This window comes from Tinamus guttatus, unplaced genomic scaffold (assembly GCF_059628265.1).
Source record: "Tinamus guttatus ecotype Peru unplaced genomic scaffold, ASM5962826v1 Tinamus_guttatus_pri_ptg000172l, whole genome shotgun sequence".
NCBI lineage: Eukaryota > Metazoa > Chordata > Aves > Tinamiformes > Tinamidae > Tinamus > Tinamus guttatus.
The window spans coordinates 1581586-1599487 of NW_028288706.1; the positions used below are offsets into that span (position 1 = coordinate 1581586).

The 17902-nt window shown below is 41.5% G+C and overlaps 1 protein-coding gene across 1 annotated transcript; it reads left to right on the forward strand.

Annotated features, from left to right (window-relative positions):
* The first annotated feature begins 3666 nt into the window (after positions 1-3666).
* On the forward strand, positions 3667-16440 carry TMEM114 (transmembrane protein 114). The gene is made up of 4 exons (XM_088523246.1): positions 3667-3850; positions 4740-4820; positions 13281-13418; positions 16207-16440. Exons 1-4 carry the CDS (start codon positions 3667-3669, stop codon positions 16437-16439), a joined length of 636 nt encoding a protein of 211 aa, XP_088379372.1. The 3' UTR covers position 16440.
* The last annotated feature ends 1462 nt before the right edge of the window (positions 16441-17902 follow it).

Below are 17902 nucleotides of genomic sequence, written 5' to 3' on the forward strand. Positions count from 1 at the left end.
GGCACATGTTTCTGCTGCTCACTGTGCCTTTATTCAGTGCTCACTACGCCCTTATCCCATGATCATTAGACCACTATGATAACAGTTGATAACTAGCAGCAAAACAAGTCACAAAAAGGCAGTTGATTTGACTTCTAAACCATCACAAAAGTAGCTGAAGTGTTCAAAGGTGTCAGATATAGGGTAAAACCACAGTCAGATGCTGCAAGAGCTCTCCAGGAACAGAGAGACTCAACTGCTGTCACTATAATATTAGAGAACTGACACTGCTTATTTCCAGAATCACAGCATAGGCTTAAAAGGCAGCCAAGATAATTTTCTTTATAACTATAAATACAAAACACAGATTCAGAATTTCTTTATAATTGTAATGGGTAAGAATCAATATTAGAGCCAATGGCTATATGCTTCATCCATGTAGAAAACACCTATGTAGTAAATTATATTAAAACTTTGCAGATGGAAGGATAGGATCATGTAGCCATTCAATTGCAACAGCTGTTCCTCTGATTAGTTCTTCCATTTCAAAAAAAAAAAAGAAAATAAGTCCTAAAACAAATTAAAAATTATGAGCCTGACTCACAAATCCAACATACCATTATTCATTACAGTATATTGATTTCTTCTTTAAAAACTGTCAGTTTAGTGAAACAGTTGTAAAGACTGCCTTTCCATTTTGGTTGTCTAGATACTCTTACATTACACTAAACAGTTAATAAGGAGCCTTTGAAAAATATATTCTCCACTCCAAGCACAATATTACAACTTTAAAAAGCATGCATAAAACAAAACGATGTACATTTTATTCCAAAACCCAAAATACTGCACACTCATTTAATTTTACTAATGCCTTTAAAGCAAGTAGTGCCCGTATGACAACTTTGTCTCCCAGTCTTCCATTGTCTAAAGGGATGGGTTCCACACCACCCCCTTTCCTAGGGCTGGATTAGAGCAGTGATGAAGTGCAGAGCCCCATGTGGAGTGTGACTGCAAAGCACATTGGAAAAGATACGCGGGATGACACCAAGCGTGCCCGTATGACAACTTTGTCTCTCCATCTCCCAGTGGTCTAAAGGGACAAGTTCCATGTCACCCCCTTTCCTAGGGCTGGGTTAGAGCGGTGTTAAAGCGCTCTACGGTTAGGGTTAGAGCAGTGATATATCACAGAGCCCCAGGTGGAGTGTGGCTGCAAGGCACATGCAAAAGGACATGTGGGGCAATGCCCGCTCTGGCCGTACGGTAACTTTTGTCTCTCAGTCCTCCATTGGCTTGATGAGTCTGTGGACATGTAGCCCCCTTTCCTAGGGTTAGGGTTAGAGCACTGATGAAGTATAGTGCCCGCCTACGGTCTGTGGCTGCAAACCACACACACAAGGACATACAGGGTAGTGACAAGTCTGCCGTCACGGCAACTTCTGTCTCTCAGTCTTCCTTTTCCCTGATGGGGCAAAGTGCCCTGTTCCCCCCTTGGGGTTAGAGCAGGAATGAAGTGCAGAGCCCCATGTGGAGTATGGCTATAAAGTACAGGGTAAAGATCTTGTGGGGAAACACCAAGTCCCCGGGAGGCCACACGAAAGCCCGTAGGACGCCCCTGGCCCAGTGAGCATGGAGGCCTAGGGAGGCCGCCCTAAAGCCCGTAGGACCTCCCGGCATAGTGCACAGGGAGGCCCCGGGAGCCCTCATGAATGCCTGTAGGGAACCCCCAGCCCAGTGCGCATGGAGGCCCTTGGAATTTGCATGAAAGGTCATAGGGTCTCCCCGGCTCAGCGTGCAAGGAGGCTCCGGGAGGCTGCAATAAAGCCCGTAGAGTCCCTTCGACCCTGTGAACATGGAGGCCTTTGGAGTCTGCAAGAATTCCCATAGGTCCCCCCCGTCCAGTGCACACAGAGGTCCCGGAAGGCCACATGGAAGCCTGTAGGGCCCCCTGGCCCAGTGCACACAGAGGCCTTTGGAGGCTGCACGAAAGCCTGCAGGACCCCACCAGCTCAGTATGTTCAGAGGTCCCAGGAGACCACATGAAAACCTGTAGGGCCCCCCCAGCCCAGTGTGCACAGAAGAACCGGGAGGCCACACAAAAGCTTGTAGGGAGGTCCCAGAGCAGTGCAAATGGAAGCCCTGGGATGCCACACGAAAGCCCGTAGGGACCCCTGGCCCAGTGCGCACGGAGGCCATTGGAGTCTGCATGAAAGCTCATAGGGCTCTCTCGGTCCAGGGCACATGGAGGCACTTGGAGGCCGCACAAAAGCCCGTGGGACCCCCCTGGCTCGGTGCGCACAGAGGCCCTGGGAGGCCACATGAAAGTCCGTAGGGCCTCCCTGGCCCAGTGAACACGGAGGCCCCGGGAGGCTGCACGAAAGCTTGTAGGGCACTCCTGGCCCAGCGTGCACGGAGAGCACAGGAGGCAGCACGAAAGGCTGTAGGGCCCCCCTAGCCCAGTGCCTTTCATATACATTTACAAAAAAAAAAAAAAAAAAAAAAAAAAAACTGATAAAGCACCTGCTCAGTATATGGTATGTGTGGGCCAAGCAAATCTTTTAAGTAAACCTGCGAATATATTTGGAAAAAAAAAAACATAAAAAATCTTAAGGTCCCAATAAAGACTCATGTGCCCTATAGCTTGCCTCATTCTTACTCATCATTTATTCTAACAGACCATTTTATATTGCTGCATAAATCTTGCTACAAACACATAATAGCTGCTCAGTTTGTATAACTACACTGGCCCTTTTATGTATCATGTCTTGGAAATACATATATATATAGGTATATATATATATGTATACATACAGTAAGAACTCAAAATAGTGCTACAGCTGGTTTAACAGTATATTCCTTAATGGAAAGGCTAAGATAACTCCAACAACGTATACATTTTGGTATTGTTGTGGAGCAGAAAGTGTAGAACTGAGGATGACTGCATTTAAATAAGCACATTGCCTTAAGGAGCATTTTCCTTTCAAGTGATCCTGCTGCTCAAGCCCTAGTGGTTTGTGGCAGCCTGTTGCTATGGTGTGGTAGTGATGTGACACATTCTGCCTTGTGTCTGAACCAGAGAATAAATGTGAATGGTTTTCTTAGAGACTAGTGAGTTTCTTAAAACTTCCTGGAAGGCCTGGAATGATCAGGCATAAGAACAAACCATAAAACAAGCTGCCCTCTTGGTACTACCTGCACGATTTATTTTATGCCAGTAAAGCTGCAGTGCAAACGCTCTGTGCTCCCTTCAAGTCAAGGCCAGGTTCGTGCAATTTACCTTGTTCTCCAACAGATCGCAGTGACTGCAGAGCAGTGCTTTATGCTAATGCTAACGCATTAACCGCTGAGGATGTGTGTACCTTGGGAATTACCTAAGCACTTGCGCTGCACAGGTTTCAATGCCTGTCACCTGCCCGCAGGGAAGAGCCCCTGTAGCGGAGACTTCGTCAGGAAGTTACCAAGCGGCGCAGGAATCGCCGTGCCACCGTCTTCTCTCACGCCGTCAGATTACGCCAGATCCCTCTCTTCCAGGTAAAGGACGGGAGAAACGTCTCCTTCCCGAGGCTTCCCGGAGGTTTCCGAGAGCGACGGTTGGGGCGGGGCCGTTAGTTGCGGCCGTTGGGGCCGGACCGTTAGGTGGGAGCGGCGCGGCGCGGCGCGGCGGCGCTGCCGCGGGCGCGGAGCGGCAGCATGAGGGTCAGCTTGGGCGCCCTGTCCCTCCTGGTCGTGCTGGTGGGAGCTTCCAGCTTCGTCTTCCTCGTGGTGGCCATCGGGACGGACTTCTGGTACATCATCGACGCCTCCAAGCTGGAGGCGGCCGCCAACGGCACGGACGCGCTCAGCTCGCACTCGGGGCTCTGGCGGACCTGCCGGCGTGAGTGCGGGGGCGGCGCGGGGAGAATGCTGGGCTTGGGGTGCGTGTACGCGTGTGTGTGTGTGCGTGTGGGGGTACTTATTTATCCTCTACCGTAAAGGAACGGCGAGGTGGGGAAAAAAAAGAGCTTGTAGCCCCCCGGCTTTGGGGCGGGGAGTAGCACTTGCTGTGTTTTATTGAAAATACCGTGCAACTCTGCAGTTACAGCCTCCTCAGAAACAGGGCCCAGGCTCCTCTCTGACTTATTTACCCATTTTTTTTTCCTTTCTTTCCTCCCTCCGGTGCATGTCAGATTTCTAAATCTTATTACTTGTCAAAGGAGATGTGTTTGGAAAATTTACTACTGCTGTAAACTCATTTTTCTATTAACTTTTAATTCAAGCTAATTTAATAAGCATTAAATATTTAGAAGGAAATAGATGTCTCTTTTTGTTTGACTGAGGAGGGAATTAGGTTAAATTAAGCAAAATTCCTGTGCGTTAAACTATTTAAAATTATAAATAATATTCTCTGCTATATATTATATAGTATATAAATTTATATTTGCAAGTAATATAAGCAGTATTAATATAATTATATAATGTAATGTACATCAGACAGAGTTAAGATGAAGTGACTTTCAGTGGAGGGCAGATGAAGGAGCAGGCCAAGGGAGTGATCCAGTTCCCTGTGACTTGGGGCCTTGGGAATTTCGGAGATCCCTGTTGTCTTCTGTAGTTAGCGCTTGGGCTGACGGCAGCAGAAATTGGCTAATGCTGAGTAGTGAAAATCCCCCTCTCTCCTTCCTTGCCTGCGAAGGACTTTATTTAAAGTAGATAATATTAAAGGAATTGTTTTATGTACATTAAAAATGTTTTAGCATTTAACTTTTATTTTCCTTCTCTGTCAGTTAGAAGCAAGTGTTACCCTTTGATAAACCCTTTCTGGCATGAGAGTGTAAACATCACTGCTTCACACAGACAGCTTTTATGTGAGTAACTTTTTTATATATTTTTTAATACTTTCATCCATCTCTTTATTCCCCTCCCTAGCCACTTACAAGGTTTCTGATTCTGAGGGGAAGATTTTTCTGAGATTCTCTTGATTCTAGTAATTTTTTGCTTTCAGGCAGAATATATGCTTCTGTTGGGTGCCTTAAAACGGTATTTTTTCCCTCAAACTCAGCTGTTTCTCTAAGGTAGCCTTTGACATTTCTTTAGGCTTTTGGAGAAAAATCTCAAGATATATCTATAAATGCAGCAAAAGTGATGAAATAAGCCTTGGGATACTCATGCTCTTATAGTTTTCTTGCACTAAGAATTGGAAGTTTTAGTAGGAATAAAATCCTAGCAAGCAACTGGAAGAGCAGTACGAACATATTGACAGACTCATGGCTGATGACACAGTCTCGGTGCTTTCAAATGCGAAGGTGCAATTCTTTCTTGCCTAGGACAGAGAGGGATAAGTCAAAATGATTGTTTACTTAATCACTTAATCCTTTGATGTTTACAATTTGCATTGCATTGCATCTGCTAACCAGATGTGAGATATACCAACTATTATGGTAGTGATAGTCTAGATTTTGGGACAAAAGTATTAGCATTTGAAAAGCTGTGTTCATGTTTGCAAAAGCTACATCTGTAATTTTTCTTAGGAAATAAGATTTTAGATTACAACTGTTCAGCTAATGCTGGATTCTGCCAAAACAGAGTTAGAGACTATACAGAGTTTTTTGTTATTAAAATGGTGCTGGCTTAGAAACAAAAGACAGCTCTTCAGTTGTCATGAAATGGTAAGGAAATATTGACTATGAATAAAATCTGGGTTCAAAGCTATGTTTACAGACTCCTTGAAGCCTCAGAGAAATCTGTAGCTCTTTCTCGCATCAAGTACCACTTCTGGCAAAGCTACTGGGCAAAGACTTCAGGCCTGCAAAAGCACTTGCATATTTTATGAAAATCAGAGGTAACCTGCTCCAAATAACAAGGTAAAAGGTCAGAGAGAGTTTCATTAACAGGATTTATTAAGGTTAGTTAAAATGTCCCACAGACTGCACTTAAAAAAAAAAATGTGCATTTTCAGTTTGGTGAGGCTGCAGACCCACAACGTTAGCAGCTGAACACAGGAAATGTCAAGACTTATTTCCAGGAAGTACAGGTAATTTCCAAGAGTCAAGATTTGTCAAGTGCAGAGATACTAACATCTGCTTCAGCCTTATACTTCTTTTTTAAGTAGTTTCTCAGTATAGTTACTGAATAATATTTACGCAGATTGGGACAATCTTAGATCTTCATCTACAACACATTTTTACAAAAATTTTACAGGGCAATTGTGGGATGCTGAATTCTCACTGTTTCATTGGCAGATGAATTTAAGGAGTTTGGTGACACCAAGTTTGTTTCTTACCTGTTAATATGAAGTGTTAGAAGGACTGTCTCCTAATGCAGGCACTTAAGTCGCACATCAGGAATTCCATCACTTATTCTGAAGAATAAGTATTTCAGTACTCTTCCTGGCATGTCTTAGCAAGTACCAAAAAGTACCAAAAAGCCAGGTGAAAACCTGTAGCTGTGTACAAAGCGTTAGGCCTAAGTGGATACAGATGTGCTGGTCAGTGCCCAAGGACAAACCCTTCATTAGGGTTTGAAAAGCCTTCACATTTTGTCCTTCCACTCTTTGACTTGCTCTCCCATTCATCTTCAGCAATTCCCTTTTAGGCTTACTGCGAGCTTCAAATAGAACTCCTGACAAATAATTGGGTGTGCAAGTTAAAATTCTGTGCTAGCATTGGCTTTACTCAGGAGATCGAGCTAAGTTTTGTTAACTTTGATAGTATGACGTATTTTCTCATTGCTAGAGTACTCTTGAGCAATTTCTCAAAGGGCTTAGGCACAAGCAGGCCTTGTCCTGTGCATCCACTCATCCTCTGCTCTCTTCAGCTGATCTGCAGAATAGTGGGATAATTTTATGTTCTTCTAAAACATCAGCTGCTGTCTAAAGAAAGATGCCAGTAGACACCCACCACTAGATTTTGTGCTTTTTTTTTTTTAAAAAAAAAGTTTACTGTAGAGGTAAACAGGAAAGGGAAAATGTGTAAGACTTTATGAGCTAACATGAAAAGATGTATTTCCCAATGGAAATCCCTCCGAGGAAATAAAATGACTTATTTCCTTTTTCTGCATCTGTTCCATTAATTTGGCGTAATGGAAGCCTGTCAGTTCCATGCAGAAACTGCAAAGCCAGTTATGTTTCTGGGCTCTTGTTTACAAATGTGTTTTAACCAGCAGCAGATTTGAAAGATCTGATATATTCTCATGTTTAGCCACCCAGCTTGACCCTATCTAGTACTTTGCCTCTCCAGACGATGTTTTAACCCAGGTAGCTGAGTGACTGAGCCGCAGAGATCAGACAGAAACTATTCAACCAAACCAGAGAAAAGCCAAACTACTTCTGTTACCTTCTGGAATTGCAGGGGCAGTTCACATACATAATGGCAAAGAGTGGCATAAGTGTAAACAGGTGAGGTGTTCCCATTTTCTTTTGCATATCTGCCATAGGCTTTTTCATCTAAATAGCATTAATCTCTCCACAGGCGGTGGAGAGATTCAACCATACCAGATCATCTAGTCAGAATAAATTCAGCTGAGTCATCTGATAAGACACTGTAATGCACAACCTGCTTCTGCTTAATGAAAATGCCAATTTTTACAATTCAGGCAGTGATTACGGTATTTTGATGACCATTAGAATTAAAGACAATCTATTAGAAGTGACCTTTAAAACTGAAATGTGTCAGCAAAGGCACAGAATACATCTTGTCTTACCATGTGTTCTCCTGGGCCAGCTGAGGGAGGCAAGAGGAACTGTTTTCATGATGAGCCCATTCCAGCTCTCGGTAAATGAAAATAGAAAGATGTTGCAATGACTTGAAAGGAAACGGCATCAGGAGTCCTGGGCAGCTACGCCATTTTCCAGGACAAGAAATATAACATTAAAAATCAGATCTAAAGTGTCAAGGGTCAGATAGAGAGAAGGAAGTCTGTGCATGGAAGGAATACTAGTATGGATTTAGCTGATGACAGCACCAATGTAATATGTGACAAAATGGACAATTTATAAATGTTTCTTATATGAATCAGTTTGTACTCTGGGCTTGGTTCAAGCACTCACTTCCTGCAGGACAGACTGGTTGTTGGAAGAACAACAACAAAAAAAAGAAAATAGTGCCTCGCCTGGATACTAATGTTCCCTTTCACAAAATCTATGAACTTGACTTTCGGAACTCAAGAGACCTGTTGCTGCATGTCTCACTTATGGCAGGAGCATGACTTGTGCCTGATAACATAAAAATCACTTTCATTTACATCCTTTTATCTCCTTTCTTAGCTGCGACTGAAGTTGATTTTTACAAAACATATTGGAATTTGTTAAGTTGCAGGGACCTTTTTCATAGCTTTCCCTCTCTCTCCCCTAATGCTTGTTGCCTAAAACTGAATGCCCACAAAGCTCTTTTCTTTTCTCTTGTCACATCAAAGACGCTTGTATTATTTGACCAGTATACCAGAGGCTGTTTTGGTCCAAAAATGCAAACAGATTGAAAATTAGAAAACAGACTATTTCTTCTGGATCTCATCTTTTTACATTTTTTAGTTTGGGGGCCCATATGCACTGCAGAACTGGAGCCAGTGCTATAAAGAGCACTGAAAGAAAGGAAATATTGATATTTCTTAATGGCTACCTTAGTAGGTTTGCTCCTGATGCACAAAACAAACTGCATTAGGTGCCTATAAGGCATAACTAAATCCCTGAAAGTCTTGATTTGTGTTTTTGATTAATGACATGAACACCACAGCCCGTGGCTGATTTCCTGATACACATCACTTAGTGCTCTCACTTATCCCCGAGCCGTCCAGTGGTGATCAGATAATGGCTGTGGTTTTCACTTACAAAGAACTGGAAGAAAATGTTTTCTTCTTTTATGAAACTCAGACTGTGCACAGCTGCTTATTCTCCCCACAGTACTCTTTTTTACAACATTGATATTCTTGGAACCATAAAGCTGCAGGGAGGTGAGCGTTTGTTGCAGGGAAACCATCTTTGCAGTAGCAACGATTATCAGCACCTTGGATATTATAATGCAACAGCTGCAGCAGCCAGTTGAGAGTCCAAGTCAAGTGTGCCCAAAATGAAGTATATAGAAATTCTAGCTTAATTCATATGATCTGATTTCTTTCTGAGCAACAGTGGAGTGGTGATTCAAAGAGGTTTCAGTGAGCACCTACCTAAGTGCTTACAGAAAATGCTGTGGTGCATGCATACAAAAGTCTGAGGTAATTGTAGCATTGAGCACTAATGACTGGCCGCTTCTGATGAATGTTCTCATTTGCAAATAGTATAACAGCAGTAGAACAGGATCCATACGGCTTTGCTGTCCGTTGATAATTCCACCCAGTATCAGAGATTTATTTCAGTGCGCAAATGAAAACATAATTATATTTTTACTTTCTGCAGTTAGATTTCAGTTTTGCTTAGGGACTTGTGACTAGAGAAGACTAGAAAACTGAAACATGTAGCCCAAAGCCCAAGAAGTCAGCTAAGCATCCCGGGGCACCCTAATCCTGGGAGCTCTCCTCTGCTATCATCACTTCTCTGCTGAATGGGAGGTAGTTGAAGCGTTCGTGTCCCTGGGATTCTGGCTCAGAAGCCTTGGCTGCAGACAGCAGTTCTTTCTGTTGCTCTCCGTTTCTCTGAGTTGTTTCCTTCCTTTCCAGCAGGTCGGACTTTCTGAGTATGCTTTTTTTTTTCATAGCCCTTTACAAAACAGACCCACCGGGTTTTTACCTGCTACCTGCATCCTATTTGAGCTACAGGTTTTTGTGCAGCTTTCTGGCTATTTAGAGTTGTGGAAGATAAACAGATCCTTAATTTAGCTATTCCGAGCTGCTTCCATTTGGGGTATTTTTGATGGAGTGGCTATTACAGATTTCTAGAGACTATTTCCTATAACAAGGTGAGCAAACGTGGAGTTAGTTTAAAACAATGAAGCTATAGCATGTTCTTAACAGGAGGTTAACAAGACTGCTAGGTCTGCAGTCAGCTGATTTTCTAATCCTTTCTACAATGTTCTGTTACAAGCTACTTCTCATCAAGTGCTGTCTTGGAAGGTAAATTAGAAATACCTATCAGATTCACAAAAGATCTAGACATACACTGCAGATGACATTCCTATAGACAGCTGGTCAGAGCTCTAGTAAAACACCCTTAGCTAGTTGATATAAAGCTTCATGAACTCAAATCTAGCAAAGTATTCTTTGCTACCAAAAAAGGGATTAAAAAGATGATTGTCATCTTGTTTCAGCATTTTCAGAGTTAAACTATTTGCTCTCATGGACCACACTGAAAACCAAGTGAGGTATTCAGAAATAGATGTGGGAAACCAGAACTGTTTTATGGCACAGTGCATATACTCTTCCTTGTGCAAAATGCTTTGTGTTTTTTCAATACTAGATCTACGTCACCAGAATGATGTATGATATACATAAATATATACTTCAACCCAGTGTACAAAAAAGAAAATGTTTGACAGCAGAGTTTGTTTGGATTTTTCTCACAGATAATTGTTGAAGACAGAAGTACAGTAAAGATATTTTAAGTCATGTCCTTCCGTAAACTAATTCTGTCCTAATCAAGGAATTTAATGGCATAATATCATATGCCAGATGGCAGGAATTCAGATTCCTGAGTTGTTTCCATGGCAGCATTTCCAAATCAGTTTCCCAGTTGCAGGTTCCATGGAAGAGGCAGAAGAAGGTATTGGGTATTGAACCTGAGCAATGAGGGTGATAAAAGTGCACTCTAACCAAGTACAGCACAATTAACTATCTCATGTCAAAAGAGCTGCAGGTGAATCATAAGATACCCCGAAGTTTATTTTCATTGGAGAGGGAGCAATAATCAGAGTCATATTGATCTTGCAAGCGACAGTCACAGATGTGACATAGCTTAGTGTAATCTAAGGCCTCTGTCACTTTGCTAAACCACCTGGAAGCAGGAGGGTAATCTAGTATGGACGTGTGTTTCCTATGGTACAAAAGAAAAGGTTACATGTGGAGCCGCATCTTCTTTACCCACTCTTGTGCTAGCTAAGGTGACAGTGCTAGGAGCATTAGCTGACACCAAGCTACAATAATGACACTCAAAGAAACAGTAAGTGCTAGTGCTACTTTCCTAGGTAAAGTTTGTTATCAGCAGCTCTGCCTCACTAGTGAGGGGCATCTAGGAAATCACACAGCACAGGCCCAATCATGACCTTACTTATATGGCTGCCTCCCAGAAAAGTCAGGTCTGAGGACAGAGATGACCAATTGTGTTGGACTTCCCCCGTCCCAAAGGTCTGTTCATCTACTAGATTGTGTGGCAGATCTCTGTTCTGTCACATTATGCCCATCATATCCCTGACAAACCATCCTGACCGTATAAAACTCCAGAACTAACTTCCATAATTATTTCTCTTTTTGGTACTCAACTAAGATTTGCAGACACTTGGGACATAATGGTTTGTCCCAACCTGCTAAGCTGAAAGATGGATTTGACTGGTAGTGTCTGAGAGCTCCAGGCACGTTGTGTTCCTTAGCCAACAGCAGGAGCCATGGTGATTATGTTGAAGGAAAACTTAGAAAGTATCCTGGGACTTAGAACCGAGGAAAATCCTTTCTCTACTGCAGAACTCTGAATTCTGCTTCCCGTGTATCAGCTAGCATTGATGGGGAAGTGTATGGAATTCATTTGCTGTGAGAATATAGTTTTTAAAGGTTTTGTTAACTCACTGGGAATATTTGAAAGGATTCCTACTCTATTAAGAAGCACATATATAAGCCCCTGACATCCTACAAGGCCCTTCAGGCCCACTAAGTTCATTCTAATTGTTTTGTTCTAGAAGTGAACTGAGGTGTATTGATTTTATTTATTAGCCTTAGAGTAGTTTTCCTTTCAATTTACACCAACTTTCTTCAAATCACTTCAGTGGATTTACAATAGTAGCTGTGAGTGTCTGGGGAAGAAGTTACTTTCATGCATCAATTGCTTCCTCCAAGAAAGAGGAAAACTGAAGATCAATTTGCAGATTCTTCTTTGTATAGAAAGTAACAGGAGGATAATCCTTACCTTTATTAGCAAGGTAATAATCAATCTTTACCTAATTACAAAATCAAGCTGGTGTTGCAGAGCAGTACTTAACAGATCACAGCTCCAAAGAAATGGAGTAAATTAATTTATCCAAAAGGGCAAAGCACAGAGGCAGCACAAGTTGTTCTACAATTCTGTCAAATCTTTAACATGGTATTGAAGATGCCAAGCAAGATCCTTAGCCAGGGAAAGTTGGTGTATCTCCACTTCAGTGACAAGTTAGTGATTTAAAAAATTGATCATCTGATCACAAACAAACTCTGATCTCATAAATTACTCCTTTTCCTTGAGGTCCAGCTAATGTTATGGTGTTGTTCCTCTTAAATTAAATGGAAGGTAGAAGCCTAGAACTCCTCAGAAAATGGTATTTAAATTTTCCTTTCTCAGTAACTCTGATCTTGATTCTGCCATGAAATAAATGGATGTTGGAAGCTGGAGGTACTATATTTTTTTCTTATTGTTCTAGGAAAGTATTGTGGATAGATGGCTTTTGATTGCATGAGAGAGAACAGTGAGACAGACGTGGTTTGTAATGGAAATAACAGCATGATATAAAAAATACACAGCAACCCACTGTTTGCACAGCTATTAAAATGTTATAGAGATCAATAAAGACAAATTTAAAACATTCAGCATAGGAGGAAGCCACCAGTATAAGTTAATGTACACTGTGGAACTGCTGTATAGAAAAATAACAGAGTCAGAGCTGGATGGGAAAATTTTCTTCTAATGTCAACCTGTTGTTCAGCTACAATGAAGGAGCAGGTCAGCAATTTACTAGTCAATTCAGCAGAGAACACATAAGAGAAAATAAATGGTTTAACCAAAGCATCTGCTGGATATCACCTCCCAAACAGAGCAGCACCATTCACTGTGATATTTATTATTCAGATAACCAGGGATGCTCTTGGTTAAGGTTGCCAATGGCTACCTGATAGACAATGCACCACCCGTTGTCTTGTTAGCTTGGATATTTGGGAACAATCTAATTGCTTGAACATCTCCATGTAGACATACCCTTTATCTTACTAGTCTCTATTTAAAACACTGTGATCTGTGAGAGGTTTGCTCTGTGTGATGCTGCTTTCTCCATGCATTATTTGTTCTGCCTATTTAAACTAAAAACTCCAGAGATTGTCCCACTGCTTGTTTGTGCAGCACCTGGTAGAGTAAGACTGAATGTATAGCCTGATCAGGGCTATACATTCAATAGTGATGCATCTAATGACACCATAATACGATAATAACATTCTTCATTTTTCTTCAGACATGCACGGGACATTTGTCATCCTGATGCCCCTCAGCCTGATATTGATGATTTTTGGAGGAATGACTGGATTCATCAGTATTCTTGCCAGGGCCTACCTACTGCTTGTAATGACTGGGCTGCTTTTTCTTTTTGGAGGTACCATATCAAACTCCTGGCTTAATCATTTTAGATAGTAAAAAATTACATCTGGGAAACAGTATTTTGCCTTCTAGGGAAAAGAGTTAGGCAAGAATCTACTTTCAGAATGCTGCCAGTGTTCAATCACTTCGTGTCTAACTCTTTTCCTGTTGGGGTTTATTTGACAAATATGATGAACTTGTGTACATTTAATATGGGTTATCTTTGCTGTAAAATGACATGAGAGTTCTTCTGTAACCCCAGTGAGATGGGGCTTTATTCATAACAGCAACAAACAGAGTCCTAATCCTTGCTCCAAACACAGGTGTGACGGGAGTGGGTCTCAACCCATAGTAGTCTGACAGGGGTCCTGAAAACACTGCTCTGTAAAGTCAGCCTAGACATGAACCCCTTCGTTTTTTTCTGTCATTAGCTGGACTAAGAATGGCAGCACTCTTCGCATAGAAGAAGAGTGCAGTTACTCTACCCAAAATCCACTAAAATACACTAAAATCCCCCAAAATCCGCTGCTGCTGCTGCTGCTGTCTTGGCTGCCTGTTACCTACTAGCACCGGACTCTTCTGTCTTCATTTCCTAGTGACACTGTCACATAACCAACCTTTTGCTGGGGTGGAAATTCTGTTTTGCTCTTATTTTTGTTGTTTTTATTCAGATTAGTAAAGTTAAATTTAATATTTTGAAATGCTCACAAACAAAAACCCGAAAAAGTTATTTTAGTTGAAGTGTAACATTTCATTCTGAATTGAGTGAAACTCTTTTAAAATCTGTGTTTTTGTCATTATTTTTTGTGGTAACCAAAACCGTCTGTGTTTTAGAATGCCGTTTATGAATTTAAAAGCAAGACCGGATAACTGAACTTAAATATGTCTCCATTTTCTTCCCCAAATAGACTTTCAGTTTCACAATGAAACTTGAAACAGAGTTTTTTTTTTCCAGCAGAAAATGGAACCCTCAGCATTGGTCCTTACCACCTGATCATACAGTCCTGTTTCTATGAAGAGAATGACTGGAGATTGCTGGAAATAAATGTGCAGCTGTTTGTTTCCAAGTCTTGGCTGACCTTTGCAGTCTGAAATGCTTTTACAAAGACCAAGCAGCCCCCTTATGTTTTTCCTTTGTGAAAAATATAATTCTGTTTCCTTAGTACATCAAAAAGCTATATCCACTAAAAAAGGTGTACTTAGGCAATTTGGAATCTGATGTAAATAGAAAGTGAAAGATGAAAAGCTGTGAAGTACAGAGCATAATTGTCCTGCTGAGGTATGGAGGACCATGCGTTCCCAAGAACCTTGGTTTGCAAGGAAGGAAGAGATGGTATGAGGAGTGGTGTTAGATTTATTCTGAAGATGCAACTAATGCTGTGTCCCAGGACAGCGTGGAAAGACTGGAGAGTGGCCTTTGATGTGAGGTCAAATTATCCTCCTGCTCAAGCAGTGTGGTCTGGCTGGTTCAGCTGCTCTGAGGCTTGTTATATGTAACAGTTAAGCACATTTCTATAGGTTTTTTTTTAGTTCATGAAGTTTGGTATTGATCAGATAATGCTCTCCAGATAAAAAATGCTTCATGGTGCAGTCCCAGAAACTGCAGTTTGGGTTTTGTGAAAATACTGGAAAGGATGTGTTCCAAAATCCAGGATATTCTACTTCCCTATCTCCTAAATATGGCCACATTTGAGAAAGATCACAGAAGCCAACAAAACTTGTTGAAAACTTCAGCAAAACTGTCATTTGCATTTCTGCTGCCACAAAGTATAGAGAAGCACAGAGTAAGACACAATCATAATAGTATGGTGTAAATGGGGAATGTGAATGTGGATTTTGACTCTTGGATGATCCAGTACTCTTACTTTCCTTCTATTTAAATTTATCTTCCTGACAAAAGCGCATACACACCTCGACTTGTACTTTACTTTAACATAAAGCCAGATCACTCTTAGAAGATAAGGCACTATTTTGTCCTAAAAGTGTTCCAGTATCTTTTGCTGTGGGCCAGTCTGCTGTTTCAGGGAGTTGCTAACTCCTCTTTCCTGCCCGTGATCCAGTACAGGTGTGAGGTTCATATTCTTGACTGTCATAGATGCCAGGTACATAATCTACCACCTACCTTTCTGAAACGCGCCATTCCCACCTTGGCCAGCTTCTGCACAGCCCTTTCTTCTGAAAACAACTATCTCTTTGATCAATTGCCTTCAGTAATTCATTTCTAATCTGCTCCAGTGATATCTCTGGATCAATTATTAACAAGTGCTGAAGAGCCAGGATCTCACAACACCTGGCAGTAAGGACCAATATGTTTACACAGAGCAATCAAAACTTAGGATGCCTCAAACTAGAAACCAACCTAAATTCAAATTACTAACCTGAAGTGCAAGGATGTTTTTCTCCATGGGATTTCTCATGTAAAAGGAGACAACTGTACATAGTGCAGAGCAGTGAGAAATTAGCATTCATTATAACACAGTATTGCAAACAGATATGTATATATATTAGATATCTGTAAAAGACTACACTTATAGGCTTAAACATTTTGAGTTAGTATTTAACAATTACAGTACATTATAATACATCAAATTGAATGGGCAGAACTAACCCTCACTTTACTTCCATTCTTCTTGCCTTTGCAGAACAACTTCAACTAGATTTGAAAGGCTAATCAGGGGGCTAATCAGGAATCCTGCCTGAGTAGATAAAAATGGAATGTTAAAGGAACCCCAAGAGGTGTCAGACTAAGTAGTTTTAATTTCTGCAGGGGATCCTAACTAGCTGAATATGTTTTTCTTTCCTAGCTCTTGTCACACTTACTGGGATCAGCGTCTATATTGCGTATTCAGCTGCTGCCTTCAAGGAAGCGGTTTGCCTGCTGAGGAGTAAGGATCTCTTGGTGGAAATCGACATCAGATTTGGCTGGTCTTTGGCACTGGTGTGGATCTCCTTTGCTGCGGAAGTGCTCACCGGCGCTGTGTTCCTCCTGGCAGCAAGAGTAGTGGGCCTGAGACGGCAGCGTGAGCAGACGTTGTGAACAGCAGGCAGCAGTGCCCTGCGGAACGTTGCAGGGCCCAGGAACGTGGATCACTGGGTCTGTCTGCTCCCTAGGGATCATGAAGCGATTGGGCTGTGACTGAGTCTTGACAGTTGTCGTAAACTCTTCCCCTCACAAAACACAAAGATTCTGAGAAAGCTGTAAAATATTCCAAATGCTCTCAATAAGGAACGCTTTGTGACTTTAGAAGAAAGTGCATTATACTGTTAATACTTCCAAAGCAATTTCAGCTGACAACTCATGAGACATCTCCATTCATTGCTTAGAAGATGACAGATTTCTTGCTCTCTTCTCCTTTCTACTGTCATAACAAAGTACCTCAGAGTGCTTTGCAGGCCAGACTGCACAGTCCAGTTAGGCTTGGTTTTCTTTTCTGAGTCTCCTATGAAGTAAGCCCAGGGTCTCAGACATATTGACAGCCTTTGTTCATCAGAAACTGATGAAATTGTTAACTATGTGTGACCTTTCTGCAGCCTTTGGAGGCCCACAGAGGTATAATACAAATATATGTATACTGGAAACCAAGGAGGCAGTGTTAAGGTAAGTATCCTCAATCAGTAATTCACACCTTGAGGCAGTTTTGTTGTACAAATAAGACTGCAGGTAAAGATAGAAATAGGAAATACTTCAGGCTGTTTGAAGAACTTCAGTCAGAATCCCCAGCACTAGGACAGTGCTAGAAAATCTACTGAGATAAACATACTTTTTACTCTGGTGTTACTTGCTTTCCTTTATTTTTCTTTTCCCTCATGTCTCTCCAAAGAGATTGTCCTCTCTCCTCCATCACAGTCACACTCTTCTTTTAAGAAAAAGAAATAAGTCCATCTCCAAAATAAGCTTTGGTGCTATGATAAAATGAAGGGATATAAAGTCTGGATGCCTTGAATGACTTGATATTAGTTATCCTGCAGACAATAGTGGCTGTGGTGAAGTTCTGCTGAAGTGCAGTGTAATGGTGAGTCTGCTTCAAGAGAAGCCACCCCTGCTTTTCAGATGTTTTAACAAACTGCTGAAGCCAGTCCCAACCTGACAGATGGTCAGACTACATGGAAGCCCATAATTATCTTTTCTAACTTATTAGCTGCTTTTTCCATTTAGTCACCCAGAAAACCTATGTGATAGTTTTCCAATTTTTACTTAGCAATTTTGATGATGCTTCGTTATATGAAATCAATAACACGCTCTGTGCTAAAAGATGTTTAACTTGTGCTAAAAACACCTGAATAAAACTGGTCATCTAGGACACCTGAATTTCATCTTACATGCAAATAATCTTTTTTTTTTTTTTTTTTTCCCCCTCTGGCTAATAGTTTTTGAGATAGTTTACATCTGGTCCCACTGATATTATTTTTTTTTCTCCAACTGCTGTGGTCTGGGCTGACCTGAATGAGTTAATAGCTCCACTATGTTTCTACTAGATCAGGAATTTCTGGAAAGTTCTT